Below are 17539 nucleotides of genomic sequence, written 5' to 3' on the forward strand. Positions count from 1 at the left end.
TTCATGGGGGGGGGAGGCATTAGGAAAATAAAGTCGAAAAGGCTCCTTGATGGTGGGGATCAGTGGGGGTAACATAACAAAATATATTGAGCCCGGCTGGCATGGCTCAGTGATTTAGCATTACCCTGAACCCGGAAGTCATGGTTCGATTCCCAGTCAGGGCACATGCCCAGGTTGTGGGCTCCATCCCCAGTGTGGGGCATGCAGGAGGCACCGATCAATGATTCTCCCTCATCCCTGATGCTTCTATCTCTCTCCTTTTCCCTTCCTCTCTGAAATCAATAAAAATATATTTAAATATATTTATGTGTGTGTATATAGATACACACACTGGATAAAAGTCTTGTATCTAGAATCTATAAAGAACTCCCTCAGAACTCAATAATAAGACAAGGAATCCAATTTTAAAATGGGAAAAAAAATTCTGAACAGATACCACACCAAGAAAGATAAACGTTGGCAAATAAGCCCATGAGAAAATGCTCATCGTGGTGGGTCCTTAAAGGACTGCCGACAGGCCCTAGCTGGTGTGGCTCAGTGGGTAGAGCGCCGGTCTGTGGACCGAAGGGTCCTGGGTTCGATTCCGGTCAAGGGCACATGCCCGGGTTGCGGGCTCCATCCCCAGTGGGAGGCGGTGATGCTCTCTCATCCCTGATGCTTCTCTCTCTCTCCCCCTCTCCCTTCCTCTCTGAAATCAACACAAATATATTTAAAAAAAAAAAAAAAAAAAAAACAAGAACTGCCGACGGGAACCACAGTGCCACAGCGCTGCTCACCTGCCGGAGGGAGCGGCGTGGGCACCCGGGACTCTGGGGAACACGTTGCGGCCTTTGCTAAAGTCCTACAGACACTCACCTATGACTCAGCCATCCACGGCGAGGCATTTCCCCGAGAGAAATGAAAACACGGCCACAGAAGGCCCTCTGTTCACACGCTGGTGGCAGCGTTGTTGACATTGGCCTAAACCAGGAACAACCCCAAACTATTAACCAGCGCGTGGCTGGGACGGAATGCTGCCTGGCGATGGAAAGATCGAACCATTGCTGTGTGCAACCACAGGGTGATTACGGGAAGTGGGGCGTCCCGGGACGGGGAAGGAGCCAGGCCCGTCTGTACGTCGTTCCCCTGCTGTTCGAGAAAAGGCGAAGCTGTACCAACAGACACGTAACCAGCTGTTGCCCGAGACGAGGGACTGGGAGTGTACTGAGTGCAAAAGCATAGGAGGGAACTGGTTTCGGGGGGAAATGTTCGATATCCCCGATCGTGCCTGTCACGTGACCGTATTGTCAAAACTCGTTGAACTGTACACTTTTTTGTTGTTGTTAATCCTCGCCTGAGGATATTTTTCCATTGATTTTTTTTTAGGGGGGGGAGAGACAGAGAAACATCGATGTGAGAGAGACATACAGATCGGGTGCCTGCACAGGTACTCGGGGGCCGAGAATCGAGCCTGCATCCGAGGCACGGGCTGTAACACGAACGAAATAGCCTTCAACCCGGCCACGTGCACGGGGAGGGAAGTGGGCAAGGCGTGTGGACGCATCTAACGGAACACTGCCCGGTGGTCACGGGCTGGGAATCGCGTTACTGTGGAAACGGGCGTGGGCATGGGCGGGGCGGCGGAAGGAGTGAGAGAGACTATAGAACCCAGGTGTGCGTATTCAGGCTGTGTGACGGCATCTGGACGTTCGCACCGCCCCAAATTAAATGTTTCAGTAAGAAGGCCTCACCTTCGCTTTGGGAAACCGACCTCGCCTGGTGTATATGATTCATAAAAGGACGTCCACGCTTTTGAGTTGTAACCTGGGGAGGGTTCGCCCTCCCAGCTCTTCCGAGAGGGTTTCCTAGAGAAATGCCAGGGCGGGTGGCTGGCCCCCGGGAGCTGTTTGCAGTCAGGTGCCACGGCTCCCGCCCACCCAGCAGCCCCCCTCCCAGACCTAAGTAAAGCGACAGGGCTGCTCCCACAGAGCCCGCAGCCTGATGCGGGAGCCGGCGGCCACCCGCGAGTCACACCGGTGTCAAAGGACAGCGGGGACAGGTACACCTGTGCTGTCCAGAGAACCCATGCTTGGGGGACTTGATGGAGCCTGGGGGTACCAGGGAAGGCCTCCTGGAGGCAGTGACGCCCTAGCAAAACCCGGGGGGGGGCGGGGTGGAGGAGTAGGCATGGACCAGGCCAAGGGGTTGCATCCCAGCTCCTGGAGGAGGGAGAGGGAGAGGGAAGGGCAGGGCTGGAGCGGCCGGTGGACCAGGTGAGCTCAGGGTAATATGGGAATGAGATGCCAGGAGCCCTGTGCGGGGGTTGGGGGAAAAGACAGCCATCGGGAGGTGAGCGGCCGGTCTGGAACCTTCTACCCCCACCCACCCCAGCTGCCATAAGGGCGTCCCCATGCTCCCCATTCATTACCTGACATAACTAATTGCCTGGTGACATTTCCCATATTATAGACAAATGTGACGTATGGGCCCAGCTGTGTCCCTTCTCGTCACCAGGAATCGGTTGATAAATATGTTTATTTGAGGTGAGCCCGGCCTCATCCATTAGAAATATTGTTTTTCTAAACATTACATTGATTTAATTTAACTCTAATCAATTTAAAATGGTTCTGACAATTAACAGAAGCTTCAGATATGACCTTAAAGTAATAGGATTCATTAGCTATGTTGAGGATTAAACTTACCCTAATAGGGCAATTTTTCTTCCGAGGGTATTCGGGAAGCGACGAGTGGTCAGTCAAAACGAGATCAATTATTATAAATTATACAGTTAGAGTTGATTATGTATCCCCTGCTAATTTGTCTAAAGAGGGGTCCCCGACGATGGGAGTCATTTATTAATAACTAGCTCTCCCCCGGCCGGGCCCGCGCTCCCGCAGCAGCTGCAGCCCGCGCAGGGTTCTGTTCCAAAACTGCCCCGACGTACGCTAATTAAGCCCGTAATTAATTGGAACGGTTACAGTTAAAGACACGATGCTGACAACCTTCGCCCTGTCATTCCTGCCCGTGCGCTCACTCAAAAGGCAATCTGATCAAAAATTCATACGGCGGCAAAGGGTGCCTGGAGGGACGGCTGGGGCTGGGGAGGGAGCGGGCAGGGGGACACAGGCCGGGGCCGAATGTGTAGGTCACAGCTCCCACACTGGTGGTCCATCGGGGATAAGCCACGGACAGACAAACGGAACTCCGTTTTTGCCAGAATCGTGCACATTGGGAAAGCTCGCGTCTCTGGAAACGTTCTGACCGAGGAATCAGGGCCCACAGGGCTGCCTCGCCCACTCCCTTCCCCGCACCAACCCTTTCTCTCTCTCCCGTTGCCTGCCTGGCCCTGCAGGCACGTGACCTTGAGGGCCACGGGCTGGGACACGTGGAGAAACAGGCCCCAAGAGAGACAGTCTCGCCAGGAGCCCCGATGGCCAGGCCCCAGGGGCTCAGGGGTGGCTGGGGTCACAGAGGATGTAGGCGGACTTGGGGGCTGGGGGGGGGGCCTGTCCGTGAGTGGACACTCCCCGTCATGGATGGTGGGGGCGTGAGAGAGGCGGCCGGGGGTGACCCCGCGCTCCAGGCTCCCGGGCTCCTGAGAGCTGGCTGAGCCGGGCCCACACCACGGGGCTGGCTGAGCCGGGCCCACACCACGGGGCTGCTTGTCCACGCTGGGTCAGCAGCTGCGTCTGCTCTTCCCAGATCTCCGGGTCGGGCTGGAAAAGGGGGGAGGTCATTCATCCCGACCCCCACGTGGATCCCCCGAGGCGTGTGGACCAAGACAACTGACAGAGCGTGCGCACAGAAGGACATTCGGCTCGGAGATGCCCGAGGGAAGGACCCGTGTCCACGGCTCCACGGCTCCGTGAACACGGAACACCTTCGTGGCAGAGGAGACGGGCACGTGGCTCCGGCCCTGGGGCCCCACTACGGAGCCGACAGGTGAGCACCCAACGCTGTGGAAGCCAAGGAGCCGTGGGGTGTCTGGGGGGCTGCTCGCCTTGGAGGTCAGGGCAGCGGCGGAAGCGCGGGGCGAGCCGGGGAACGCGCGCACAACGGCTCCGCAGGGCCAGTCCCCATCTTCCCGGGGGGAACCTGGGGCAGCAGGCGGGGGAAGGGGAGGAGGGGCAGGCATGGGACAGGAGTGAGGCCGGGGCCTTGGCGAGGCACGCAGCCACATGGACGTGGCCAACCAGGAGCCCGGTCAGTCAGTCAGTCAGTCAACCCCCGGTTTAGTGGGGTCACGCCGACAAGGGAAGAACCAAAACCATAAACATCACTTGTAGCCCAGCCGGCGGGGCTCAGGGGTTGAGCATCGACCTAGGAACCAGGAGGTCAGGGTGCGATTCCCGGTCAGGGCACAGGCCCGGGTTGTGGGCTCGATCCCCAGTGAGGGGTGTGCAGGAGGCAGCCGATCCATCATTCCCTCTCATCATGGATGTTTCTATGTCTCTCTCTCTCCCTCCCTACCTCTCTGAAATCAATAGAAATGTATATTTTTTTAAATCACCAGGTCACTGCGCCCTATGAGGTCAGCGTGCTCGCCGCTAACGAACTTTTCCGCCCACTCATGTGAATCTTCTTACAAACGAAACCCCATCTATCAGGGCACCTAAGCGTTTGTGAGCCACTCTTGTGACCTAATGCAGGAGGGGCCTTTGCCAGGTCATGAAGGATGGTGTTCTAGAAGAATCCAGTGGCTGCAGGGACCGCCGTGGTCCAGCTGTACCCTAAACTGACTGGAGTCTGGACATGGGAGCTCCGCGAGTTCCGCTCCATCATACACAAAGCTGCTGATCGGACAGCCACCCCGGGCTCCCTGCGATCCCGCCGCCTTAGAAAGACGTCCCAGCCCTGACCGGTGTGGCTCAGTGGATAGAGCGTCGGCCTGCGGACTCAAGGGTCCCAGGTTCGATTCTGGTCAAGGGCATGTACCTTGGTTGCGGGCACATCCCCAGTAGGGGGTGTGCAGGAGGCGGCTGATGGATGTTTCTCTCTCATCCATGTTTCTCTCTATCCCTCTCCCTTCCTCTCTGTAAAAAATCAATAAAATATATTTAAAAAAAAAAAAAAGAAAAACGTCCCAGCGATAGAACTGCTGGGTACAAGACCCACCACACGTCAGGCCTCTGAGGGAAAAGCACACGCGCACTGAACGCCCACGAGCTCACGGTTCGTGTGTGACTGTCTAGGCCTAGGGCCAGGGGTGGGGGACGAACCCAGCGAGGGAGGTCAGCGGTCCAAGGAGGATCTACACCCTCCAGACCCCGCACCCTCACCCGGGCCACCTGAGGGTGTCATACAGCAGAGGGGGCCTGTTTTTTGTTTTGTTAATTCTCACCTGAGGATATTTTTCCCGTTGATTTTTAGAGATAGAGGGAGGGAGGGAGGGAGGGAGGGAGGGAGGGAGGGAGGGAGGGAGGGAGGGAGGGAGAGTGGTGTGAGAGACACATCAATTTGTTGCTTCCCGCACAGGCCCTGACCAGAGCTGGGGGTCGAACCTGCAACCCAGGTACATGGCCTTGACCAGGAATCGAACCCGAGACCCTTTGGTGCATGGCCCACCGCTCTAACCTGAGCAGCGCTGGCCAGGCCAGCAGAGGGTCCCTGCGTGTCAGAGCCGCCAGGACACCCCTTCTGTATCAGAGATGGAGGAACTGAGGCCAGAGAAGGGCCACTCAGGAAGGCAGTGGCCTCCGGTTCTGGAATCTTCTCCGTGTAGCCACCGTTGTGGTTGAGCCTCGGGAGGTGAGGGGACTGGCCTCACCCCCTGCCCAGCGGAGCCGGGGTGCAGGAAGTGGGTGTGCTGGGGAGATGGGGTTCCACAGCAGTCCTCAGTGTGAGCCCCTGGTGTGGGCTTCGGGTCCGTCATCACTTCATCCCCACCACGCGGCGAGCGAAGTGGGAGCCAGGACTTCGCCAGGAGTTCCCGCTCCGGCTCACACAAAGAGCGCCTGTGTCAGCCGTCACCCAAAGGCAAACGCCTTCTGGGTTTTGCTGGAAGAGAAAAGTCTTTTCCACCGCGGGCAGGGGCTCCCAGCCTTGGTGTGTTCAACAGCCACTGGGAGGTCAAAAGGCAACTCCAGGGCCCTGCTGAGAGGTGGGTCCTGGGCACCGGGGGCGGCTCTGAGCCTGCATTTCTGAGCTCACGCCCCTGACTCGGAGGCAGGGCCCGAAGTCCACTCCTCAGGGCACATGGAGGAGAGGGAGGTGGGTTTGCACACTCAGACCCTGCCCACTTCCGCTGCAGAGGTGCGCACCACGGGCAGGAGGCTCACAGAGGTCGGCTCCCACACCCACAGGAGAATATTCCTAATGAGGGGACTGGCCGCCGGGGCCTGTTGGGCGCCTGCTTTCTGCCCATCGAGCCGTGGGTGTGTGCTTCATTCCTCTGAGGATCCCAGACCCACCGCACACCGACCCGAAGATGTGCGCCCAGCAGATGGCACTAACTCATCTGAAACACCTTTTGTGAAGGGAGCCTGCAAGGGAGAGGGAGAGGGAGAGGGAGAGCCGGAGGAAACACCACACAGGCAGACAGGCCCGACACCGCACCCCCTCTCCCTCCCCCCGCCGCTGTCCTGAGTGGCTGGGAGGAAGCGCCAAGCCTCCTGGATACACTTTATAATCTGCCGCGTGGCCCTGACTCTTTGCTGCATTTGCTTTCAAACATCACCTGCTGCTTCCAGAACCTGGGCACTGATGGCTGGTTGCAGCTGGGAGTCAAGATGTTGCCATAACCTATTATGGCCACACGATGGCGCTGCTGCGCCAGAAGGAAGGGAGGCATTAAAAAAAAAAAAAAAACAGAAAAAAAGCATCTAAAGACTTGAGCGTGTGACCAGAAAATTGGGTCCTGGGAGGAGACAGGGTTACACTTGCACCTCGCAAACCATGCACACAGCAAACGTGGTTTCAAGTTCTAAAGCCTGACGAGGCAAGAGCTACAATGTTTCCACTTCTGAGAGGAGCCGTGGGGACCAGAGGCTGGGGAACCAGAGGCTGGGGAACCAGAGGCTGGGGAACCAGAGGCTGGGGCCTCTTACAAGACGTGGGCACGGGGAAGTCATTCTGGCCACACCAACAGCAGTGAGCGGCAAGGGATCTATGCATGAAAGGCTGAAAGTTGCCCGGCCGGTGTGGCTCAGCGGTTGAGCGCCGACCTATGAACCAGGAGGTCACAATTCAATTCCAGGTCAGGGTACTTACCCAGGTGATTCTCTCTCACCACTGATGTTCCTCTCTCTCTCTCTCTCTCTCTCTCTCTCTCTCTCTCTCTCTCTCCCTCTGCTATGAAATCAATAAAAATATTTTCCTTAAAGGCTGCAAGTTCCTTCTCTGACTCAGCAAATATTTGAGCACCTGCTGTGTGCCAGGCCCTGATCACAGTGCTAAGAAAACGGAAGGGACTAGGGGAGTCCCTGCGTCCAGGGCGAGAGACCCCAGCACACCATCCGTGGAAGAGCCAACCCCGGGGGCCTTGGGTGTGTTTCAGACCATCCCCCTGGATCCCCAGAGCCAGCTGATAACTGTCAGGAATGGTGGGAGCCAGCTCCTGAATACACCCATTATTAAAGTTAAATGATACTCACTTCCAATTAAATAAGTTCTATGGGAAAGCTCTGATTAAGCAAGTCCTATTTAAAACTCATCGCTTCCTAATCATTTTACATTTGACAGTTACCTAGGCCAGGGGCCAGCAAACTTCCACAAGGACCAGAGGGTAAGTATTTCAGGCTGTGCGGGATCAGGGTCTGTCACAACTGCTCGGCTGTGACATCGCAGTGCACAAGCGTCCAGGAAAATGCTATTGACAAGCCGGCAGGGGGCTGGGGCGGGGGCGGGGGCGGGGGCTGGCCCGTGCCACTGCTGGCCGGCGCTGGGCCGAGCTCAGGGACTTCTGTCGCCGGCGCCTGTGCAGTGGGAATGCTTTGTGCTCCGTGCGGATCCTATGGCTCTCCTCCCGGCCCCAACTCCAGCAACGTCACCCTGCCACCCAGGGCTCCGCACCCCCAATCTAGTACCCATCTCAGCACCCTACCCAAGCTTTCAGCAAACCCTCATGCAAAAGTGACGTGCGCTCATTTCAAAAACGAGAAAATTCCAAGGTGGAGGGATTCCTGTACGTTCTTATGGCTGATGAAGCTAACAAGTATTCGCAAGTGGAATGATGAGACCAAAGGCAGATCTCCCTTTAAAAAAACACCTGCCGGTCTGAAAGGGTTCTCTCCGTCACTTCCGGACATTGTTTTATGTGTCATGTGTTCTATACCAGGGGTGGGCAAACTTTTTGACTCGAGGGCCACAGTGGGTTCTTAAACTGGACCGGAGGGCATGGATGGAGTGTTTGTGTGAACTAATATAAATTCAAAGTAAAGGAGCGGAGGGGAGAGCAAGAGAACCGGATAGAACAGCCGGATCCGGCCCGCGGGCCGTAGTTTGCCCACGGCTGTTCTATACACACATGACCACTCTTCTGTCCTTCTGCATGGCTAGGAAGGCATTCCAGGAAACAGTGCTTGGAGCACACACATGCCACAGCACACACATGCCACAGCACACATCACGGCACACGCCATGCACATGGCACAGCACAGACACCCACAAGCCACGGTCTAGCCCACAACACCCACTGCTGTAGACACACTATGCGTATCAGCTACCAAAACACCATTTTCTGCCCCTTTAGTCAGGAGGATAAAGCTGCTGCTACCGTGTGAATAAAAGTGTCGTCACTGCAAGGGAAATCAGCTGAACTCGGTGAGGGGCAGACTGCCCGCGCCATCAGACCTGAGCGCCGGGCCGTCCGACGGGCGTGGCAGAGGTGGGTACCTCGTGCATCCCTCCGGGGAGTGTCCCTGAGCCACGCCTTGGGCCCCGTTCACCGCCGAGGGCCATGGTCTGCGTAGGGTGAGCTCTGTCACTCCAGGCCTTTAACAGCACCCGGGCCCGCCCACCGAACAGCCTCAAAGAGGAGCTCTGCCGGCGGCCAGTGGCCAGCGGGAGGAGCGCCGACGGCTGTGCACTCCAGTCCGCCATGAACGTCACTTCAAAGACGGACGCCTGGTGACAAAAGCACTCGCTCATGTCCACCCCAGAACCCACGGAGACCGCCCCACCCGGGGGAGTGGGCACGCTCCTGAACGCCGAGGGGACGGGCGTCAGCGCCCGAGAGAACATGACCGCGTCCACTCAGCACAACTTTAATAGCCGACGGAGATCGTCTCTTAACAACACCGAGACAGTTCTCCTCGGGGAACCGCAGCTACAAAGGACGGTGATTGCATAGCCGGGTCCGTAAAGAAGACACGTTTATTTACATTCTCGACGGCCGAGAGCAGGTCGCGAACGGGCACAATTAGAACGCTGTGCTCCCAGAGGGTCCCGTGATCGGCGCACTGGCCTGCAGCTCCAGCTCTAAGGACTTCACTGAGACTTCTTAAAGACCAACACGCACATCTCTCCGGAGCACAACGCTTCTCGTTAAGCCGTCCGTGACCCAGAGCGACTGGTCTCAACACGGCTCTTCGGAAGGTGCCCCCTCAGCGGCCCCGGCGCACGGACGCGGGCGGAGCCCCGGGCACACCAGGCCGGGGAGCGGCTACTTGTACAGGCTCATGGTGGGGCTCTGGTACATGCACATGTACGCGTCGCACAGCAGCCTGCGCGCGCAGCCCTGGATCCGCCGCGAGTCCAGGGAGTGCAGGTCCTCAGGCGACATCTTCAGGTACTCCCGGACCTCGGGGCACGGCGTCACCTGAGGGATGTTGAAGCCGTTCTGACCACCTGCGGACAGGAAGAGCGCGCTCAGGGTCAAGTTCTCCACCCGCTGCTGCCCACCCGCCCACGCCACTTCACACCTGCAGCCCAGGGAAGGGACACGCCACCTCACACCTGCAGCCCAGGGAAGGGACACGCCACCTCACACCTACAGCCCAGGGAAGGGACACGCCACCTCACACCTGCAGCCCAGGGAAGGGACACGCCACCTCACACCCAGGGAAGGGACACGCCACCTCACACCCAGGGAAGGGACACGCCACTTCACACCCAGGGAACGGACACGCCACCTCACACCCAGGGAAGGACACGCCACCTCACACCCAGGGAAGGACACGCCACCTCACACCCAGGGAAGGACACGCCACCTCACACCCAGGGAAGGGGCACGCCACCTCACACCCAGGGAAGGGGCACGCCACCTCACACCCAGGGAAGGTCACGCCACCTCACACCTGCAGCCCAGGGAAGGGACACGCCACCTCACACCCAGGGAAGGTCACGCCACCTCACACCCAGGGAAGGTCACGCCACCTCACACCCAGGGAAGGTCACGCCACCTCACACCTGCAGCCCAGGGAAGGACACGCCACCTCACACCTGCAGCCCAGGGAAGGGACACGCCACCTCACACCCAGGGAAGGACACGCCACCTCACACCCAGGGAAGGTCACGCCACCTCACACCCAGGGAAGGACACGCCCCCTCACACCTGCAGCCCAGGGAAGGGGCTGATTTCACTTCTGATTCCTAGAGGTTCGAGCCTCTTTTGCTCTCAACAGTGTTTTCATGTTTTATTTCTGAGGGGATCGAGGCCAAGAGTGACGAAAACTGGCGAGGACACAGCCCGAGCAGAGCCCACCGCCGGCCCCGCCTCTGTGCTGAGCGGGTGAGAACGATACAGACGCACCGGCTCAGCTGCCCGACACGGCAGCCCCTCGCCGTGACCCTGCGGGGGAGCGATCTAGAGAAACGAGCACTCTCTCCTTCCACGTCACCGTTCCCGCACCCCCATACTTCCCTGGGGGCCTGGCCCAGGGCCCTCGACACCCGGAGACCAGGCTTGTACAGAAACGAGGAGCCTGGGCCCCAAGGAGGCGAAGCTGCACAGGAAGCCCCTGGGTCTGACAGAAGCTCAGGGTCTCCGTCAGGGGAGCCCCCCGGCCTGGGGGAGCACAGCATCGCCCTTAGCAGCCGGCCGCGAGTGCAGCCCAGGCCTCAGACCCTCACCGCTGTGCCTGGGCCTCCCGCACACTGTCCCCGCGGAGCTGAGTGAGTGGTTACCGTCCCGGTCGGCCATGCTGTCACCCGCTGTGCTGGGGGCCTCCCGCACACTGTCCCCGCGGACACGGCCCCACGGGAGCTGAGTGAGTGGTTACCGTCCCGGTCGGCCATGCTGTCACCGCTGTCCCTGGGGGCCTCCCGCACACTGTCCCCACAGACGCGGCCCCACGGGAGCTGAGTGAGTGGTTACCGTCCTGGTCAGCCATGCTGTCACCCGCTGTCCCTGGGGGCCTCCCGCACACTGTCCCCACAAACGCGGCCCCACGGGCGCTGAGTGAGTGGTTACCGTCCCGGTCGGCCATGCTGTCACCCGCTGTCCCTAGGGGCCTCCCGCACACTGTCCCCACAGACGCGGCCCCACGGGCGCTGAGTGAGTGGTTACCGTCCCGGTCGGCCATGCTGTCGAAGAAGAGCCAGGCGGAGTCGTCCCGGCCGTACTTGACGAAGGCCACGTAGTGGCTGGTCTCGATGCAGAGCACGGCGAACAGCTCCATCTTCTGGCAGGGGACGCAGCCGTGCCTCCAGTCCCAGTCGGGCAGGTCTTTGGGCAGGGACACCGGGTTATACTTGTGGTTCAGCCTCTTGGGGTGAAGGTGGACCTAAAGGGAGCGGGCAGAGCCAGGCTCAGTGATGCTCGTGATGGACTCCACTCCCTGGCCCTGACTCCTCCCGGGCCCCGCAACCCAGTCCTCACGGGAGTCTGTCAGGGCACACGGCAGGAGCCATGCCGCCTGACCTTGAACTTGCAGGCGTTCGTGATGAGTGAGAACTCTCCCGAGCCACTGCCTGCGGAGCGCGCGCGGCCTCGGGGGGCGGGGGTGGGGGCTCACCTGGGTGTTGCAGGCCTTGCAGAACTGCTTGATGGTCCCGGCCGCGATGTCGGGGTCCTCGTAGCACTCGCGGCACTCGTACATGGCCAGCCCTCCGCAGATGCGGCACTGTCGGGGGGCTGGGGCGGGACAGGGGAGGGGCCTTTAAAATGCACTCTTTCATGAAAAAGATTAAAAACTTAAGCTCCAAAAAGGACAGCGTTCGTGGGCTCAAAACAGGCTCTCCCACCCCACCCCGTTAAGCTTTAAATTGGATTTCCGTGGATTCGGGATAACTTTAAAAAATTTCTCTGGCCCTGACCGGTATGGCTCAGTGGACAGAGCCTCGGCCTGCAGACTGAAAGGTCCCAGGTTCGAATCCGGTCAAGGGCATGGACCTTGGTTGCGGGCACATCCCCAGTAGGAGGTGTGCAGGAGGCAGCTGATCGATGTTTCTCTCTCATCGATGTTTCTAACTATCTATCCTCTCCCTTTCCTCTCTGTAAGAAATCAATAAAATATATTTTTAAAAAAATTTCTCTGACCAAATGACCATTTTTTAAATTAATATATTCTAGGGTGCTCCCCCTCCCCCGCACTATAAAGAGTCTATTGAAGGACTTTCAACGATGCAGACGGTACCGAGAAAGCGGAAAGCATCCCCGTTTCAGTGAGCGAGAGATGCCACTGTCAATAGCACATGCGCTTCCTCCATCCTCCCCCTCGCACGTTTACACAGCTCCTGTGTGTTCACAGCTCCTCTTCCCCAGCCTCGTGTGTGTGTGTGTGTGTATGTGTGTGTGTGTGTGTGTGTGTGTGTGTGTGTTTATAGCTCCTCTTGTACGAAACATCGACATAACCTCTTATTTAACGTTACATCATCACTTTCATACTACGGGTCTCCTAACACCGGACGGATACACCGTAACCCATTTCACAACTCGCCCCTTGTTAACATACAGATGGCCTCTAACTTCTTAATCAGGCACCAACGACCCTGTGCGTGTGTAAAATACGTATTGGCATTTCTGATGATGTTCTCAGGATGAATTCTAGCTGCGCACTCGTGGCTCCGCAGACACGGAACGCCTTGCGGAAGGCCTGCACCCTGTCCCTCTCACAGCGAAGGAGGGCCCTGTGGACTCTGAGGAACCAGCAGAACAAACAGAGCCCCTACTTACTGTCTTCAAGTAAGTCTGTGATGTTCAGTTCCAGAGAAGGGAAGATTTTCTTAAATAGTTTAAAGTCTTTCCCAAACCGAGGCATCTGAATGATCAGGCATGACGGGGCCTGAAAAAAAGGTGAGTATTTTTAGAATCCAAGTGCTGGAAAAACTTTCCCTGTGAGCCCGGCCTGCGTGGCTCAGTGGTTGAGCATTGACCTTTGACCCAGGAGGTCAGGGTTGATTCCCGGTCAGAACTTCCATATAAAACACAAGCAACGACCACTCACCTCTGCAAATTTCAGGTTGCTGTTGATGAAAGACCATTCCAACAGCTGCTGAATTGTAGGAACGCCAACTTTCTCATTCTTTTCCATAAAAATCTGATAGAAGTAACAATCTTGTACTTTTTGACCTGCTGACCTGAAAGAAAACATGCAGAAAACCCCACAGAGTTTACTTGTGAAACACTTACATCACAACGTGAAGTGGTTCCAATAGTCTGAGAACAAAGAACTACGCATTTGATGGTGCAACTTCCGACGTCAGACCAACAGGGCAAGGCCATCTATATATAGAAAAGACTAATATGCAAAGTGTCCCCTCGGGAGTTCGATCGCTCGCTATGATGTGTGCCGACCACCAGGGGGCGGCACGGAATGAAGGAAGGCCCCAGCCGGCAGCCAGCAGCTGGCAAAGGGAGGCCCTGGCCAGCAGCCGGTAGCTGGAAGGCCCTGATCAGCTCTGATCGCCGGCCAGGCCTAGGGACCCTAACCAGGCACACATTTCGTGCTCCGGGCCTCTAGTAATTTAGATAAAATAATTAAACCTCTTCCTCCCCAGCCATCCATCATTCCAGGTCTTGGGATTCTGTTTCGATTTACTGCGTCCCTGAGTTGATAAGTTAGTTCTGGAGAAGACGGTGGTGGAGATTAATGGGCCTGTGGGAACGGAGACCCTGGAGACCCTAACACACGGATGTGACGTAACCCCTGAGGGGCCTCGTCGGCAGCCGATGGCAGAGGGGACGAGGTGTCTCTTTTCCCAGCGTGTCTATAAAAATGTAAACGTTACCTTATTTTTAACAACGGTTCCACCCTTAAAATATGGTGAAACAAGATATTCAAGAATTCTTCAGGATCTAGGAGAAAATAAAAAATCAAGTCAGTCCCTGCCAAACTTTTAAATCATTCTATTTTTTTATAACAGTCGTATACCTATACTGAATTCAGTTTCATAATCAATCTTATTTCAATTAAAAGCATGGTTCTCATGTTTTCCTAACTGAAAATACAAAGGACATGATAAAACATCAAGTTCTAACTTCGTTATGATGTCACTGCATTTGAAAAGGTGTAATCATTCACACATGATAGAGTAATTTTAATTTCTTTGGAGGGGTTTAAGGTAAGTGGAATGAAGCCTGAAGTACGACCTTGTATTTTCCTGATACTTAAATAATCATAAGTCTCTAAACATTACAGCTAGTTCCAACACACTGTTAGCACGTTCAGAGCCAGGAGCTGCATCTCGGAGGAAAGCCATTAGCCATGGACAGAAACGCTGACTCTGACCATAACTTCACCGTTTGCGGCAGGAGAGCTCCGTGGGACAGTGTGGCTAAGCTGACCACCCTCCCGCGGAGAGGGATCCAGCTGGCCGCTGGATGGGAACACTGGGAAGGGACACTCCGGGTACCCACTGCCTGCCTACAACCCCCCGCTGCTAACGGAGCCCTCTCTTCCATACTGCCACTCCCTTTAGAGGGGAGACAGCATTTGGAAAGGGGGAGCAGCCCCGCCGGCGGGTCTCAGTGGATGAGCATTGACCTACCAACCAGGAGGTCAAGGTTGGATTCCCGGTCAGGGCACATGCCGGATTGCGGGCTCGATCCCCAGTGTGGGGCGTGCAGGAGGCAGCCCATCAATGATTCTCTCTCATCATTGGTGTTTCTATCTCCCTCTCCCTTCCTCTCTGAAATCAATAAAAATACATATTAAAAAATAATAAAATTTAAAAATAAAAGGGGGAGAAAACAGTATACCACACGGACATTTCTGTTTAAAACACCCTCCCCGCGCCGCACGGGCCGTCACGTGGCAGGGCACCAAGTCATCTGCAGGGCAAGTGCTGTGAGGTGAGACAGTCACCTTTCTCTTCAGAGGTAAATCCCGACGCAGCCCCAACTTTCTCAAGTATTTTCCTCAGTTTCATAATCTTTGTGGCACACACATATCCGTATCTACGTTAGTAAAAATATGAATTAATACTGGCATTTCCATTCAATTCATATAACACTTTGATAATCACAAATTCCTTATATAACCTCTGCATGTCATAAATCAATAGGCTAGACACTTACTTTGAAAAATACAATTATAGGCTCTTTTTCCCCCCTTTTTATTGATTTACGGGGGTGAGGTTTGAAAAATTAAGAATCTGGAATTAGAATTATCCCAGATACTGTCATACCCTAAAAATAGCTACCACATACTAATACAAGAAAAAATACTTTGATTTTATGATGACTGGTTAATGCTATTTGCTTAAGAAATCTAAGCTAGCTTTATAGACCAGAATATGTAACTTGGAGAGAGAGAGTCCTTTTAGAACTAAAGAATGAGCCAGCCGCCAGGAGGCAGGGAAGAGGGTGGCGCTAAGACACTGAAGGTCTAACATGTGCGCTCAAACCGGCCATCGCCATTGTGACACTTTCGCTCGTATCTGTCTGAGCACTGGGTACATCCCACACCGTCCACCCGCGACCAGCTCTTATTCCAGCGGCTTCGGAAGAGACGCGCGAGGCCGCATGGCTGCCCCAGGGCCGCTCAGAACTGGCTGACCTTTCTTTATGAATTTTTATGTGCAGTGCTAGGTGCTCCGTGTCTGCTGGCTGCTGAGATAAAGAACGCATGGACACTCACTACCCTTCCGATAAAACCGCCCTTGGCTCCTTGGCTCGCAAAGCGAATCAGGCTTCCAAAGCCCGACTGTATCATCTGGACTAAGAGGCGCGGGGACTGCCGGGCTCGGCTCTCCCGCGCCTCCTGCTCTGCTAACCTGCGGCACGGCCCACCCCTGGGCCCGTCACTCCGTGATGCACACTGCGCGCTACCCCTTGGCCAGATTCAAAACCCAACGAGCAGAGGCAGTACGAGGACCAAAGGTTAAAACCGTCATTAAAACGCCACCGAGGAAATAAATTCCACCCGTTTCTTACGAAACGAAAAGCAGGCGTCAGTGAATTCTTTACCAAGAAACAGAAACTAGGTCGCCACGCTTAGGAAGCAGCGACTGTCTCCTACTCACATCCGCAGCGGGTTGACGATCTCCGTCCTCAGGAGCTCCTGCGTCTCGCTGTAATACTCCACGTCGTCCTTGTCTTTGGGTCTGAGCAACACCGTGTCCAGAACGGAACTGAAAGCAAACAAGCTGCAAGACAAAGAGAGAGTGTCCTCGTGCTGTCAGCCCATTCTCTTGCTGGGAGACGCGTGCTGAAAAGAATGGGAAGGACAAGCCGCCAAGTCTGGGGAACAGACAGCACGGAAATGCGTGTTTTTCATGAATACAGGGTCCCAGGAGCCCCGCTGAGGTTCCCACGGCTCAATCACCGGGCCTGGAGCTCCTGCCAGGTCGGGGAGACTCGGGTCAGGAAGGAAACTAGAGCCCGGCCGGCGTGGCTCAGGGGTTGAGCTCCGACCTATGACCCAGGAGGTCAGGGTTCGATTCCTGGTCAGGGCGCAGGCCCGGGTTGCAGGCTCGATCCCCAGTGTGGGGCATGCAAGAGGCAGCGGTCCATGATTCTCTCTCATCATGGATGCTTCTATCCTTCTCTCCTCCCTTCCTCGCTGAAATCTACACAATTTTTTTTTAAAAAAGAAGGCACACTAGAGCCTGGCGGGGGTTAAAGGATAATAAGTGTGCCTTCGCTGTGCGGGGACCTTTCTTTGCGAAAGCTGAACGAGGGCCTGCGACCCAAGTCAAGCTGCAAACAGACCACAGGGAGGGAGTCTGGACACTGACCACCCATGGCAAACGCACAGCCGACGGGCAGCGCCCGCCAGACCCCAGACTGGTCTCCCCGCGCCGTGCGGAGTCTAAAGCTCTTAACGCCAGAAGCTCTTGTGACTGAGTGACAGGGTAGCTCTGGTACCAGAGAAAAACCCCACTGGCTAATAAGGGTTTTTATCAGGAAATCCAAAGGATACTCTATCAATGAGTGACAGACTGAAAGTATATTCTGGCCCCAAACGGCCCACCGTTTTGATTCCTCGCCCTCCCCCCAAGTTTCCAACATCCCACGAGCCCCCACCCCTGCTCCGAGGCAGCAGCCGGCGCTCCTCTCGCTGCGCCTGGCCGTGTGCTGGGCTTTGCCACTCTGCAGTGCCCAGTTCTTGCCATGCTAAGCTGTCCCCTGGGGAATAAACTACACACGGGAGGCGACTGCGCTTCTCCTGAGAACCATTCCTTAAAGCAACGGCATTCGATGATCGCCTCCACCTAGTCTCACACACACACACACACA

At 56.1% G+C, this 17539-nt stretch overlaps 1 protein-coding gene across 1 annotated transcript in view; it reads right to left on the reverse strand.

Moving 5' to 3' along the window:
• Window positions 1–9273: 9273 nt before the first annotated feature.
• Window positions 9274–17539, reverse strand: part of CYLD (CYLD lysine 63 deubiquitinase) — a 29670-nt gene continuing 21404 nt past the window's right edge. Inside the window, 8 exon segments of the mRNA XM_080645726.1 lie at window positions 9274–9765; window positions 11426–11642; window positions 11874–11992; window positions 13034–13142; window positions 13305–13437; window positions 14089–14155; window positions 15165–15256; window positions 16324–16475. Of these exon segments, the coding sequence (XP_080501852.1) occupies window positions 9581–9765; window positions 11426–11642; window positions 11874–11992; window positions 13034–13142; window positions 13305–13437; window positions 14089–14155; window positions 15165–15256; window positions 16324–16475 (1074 nt within the window). The 3' untranslated portion in view covers window positions 9274–9580.

This window comes from Plecotus auritus, assembly GCF_963455305.1.
Source record: "Plecotus auritus genome assembly, chromosome: 10".
Classification (NCBI taxonomy): Eukaryota; Metazoa; Chordata; class Mammalia; order Chiroptera; family Vespertilionidae; genus Plecotus; species Plecotus auritus.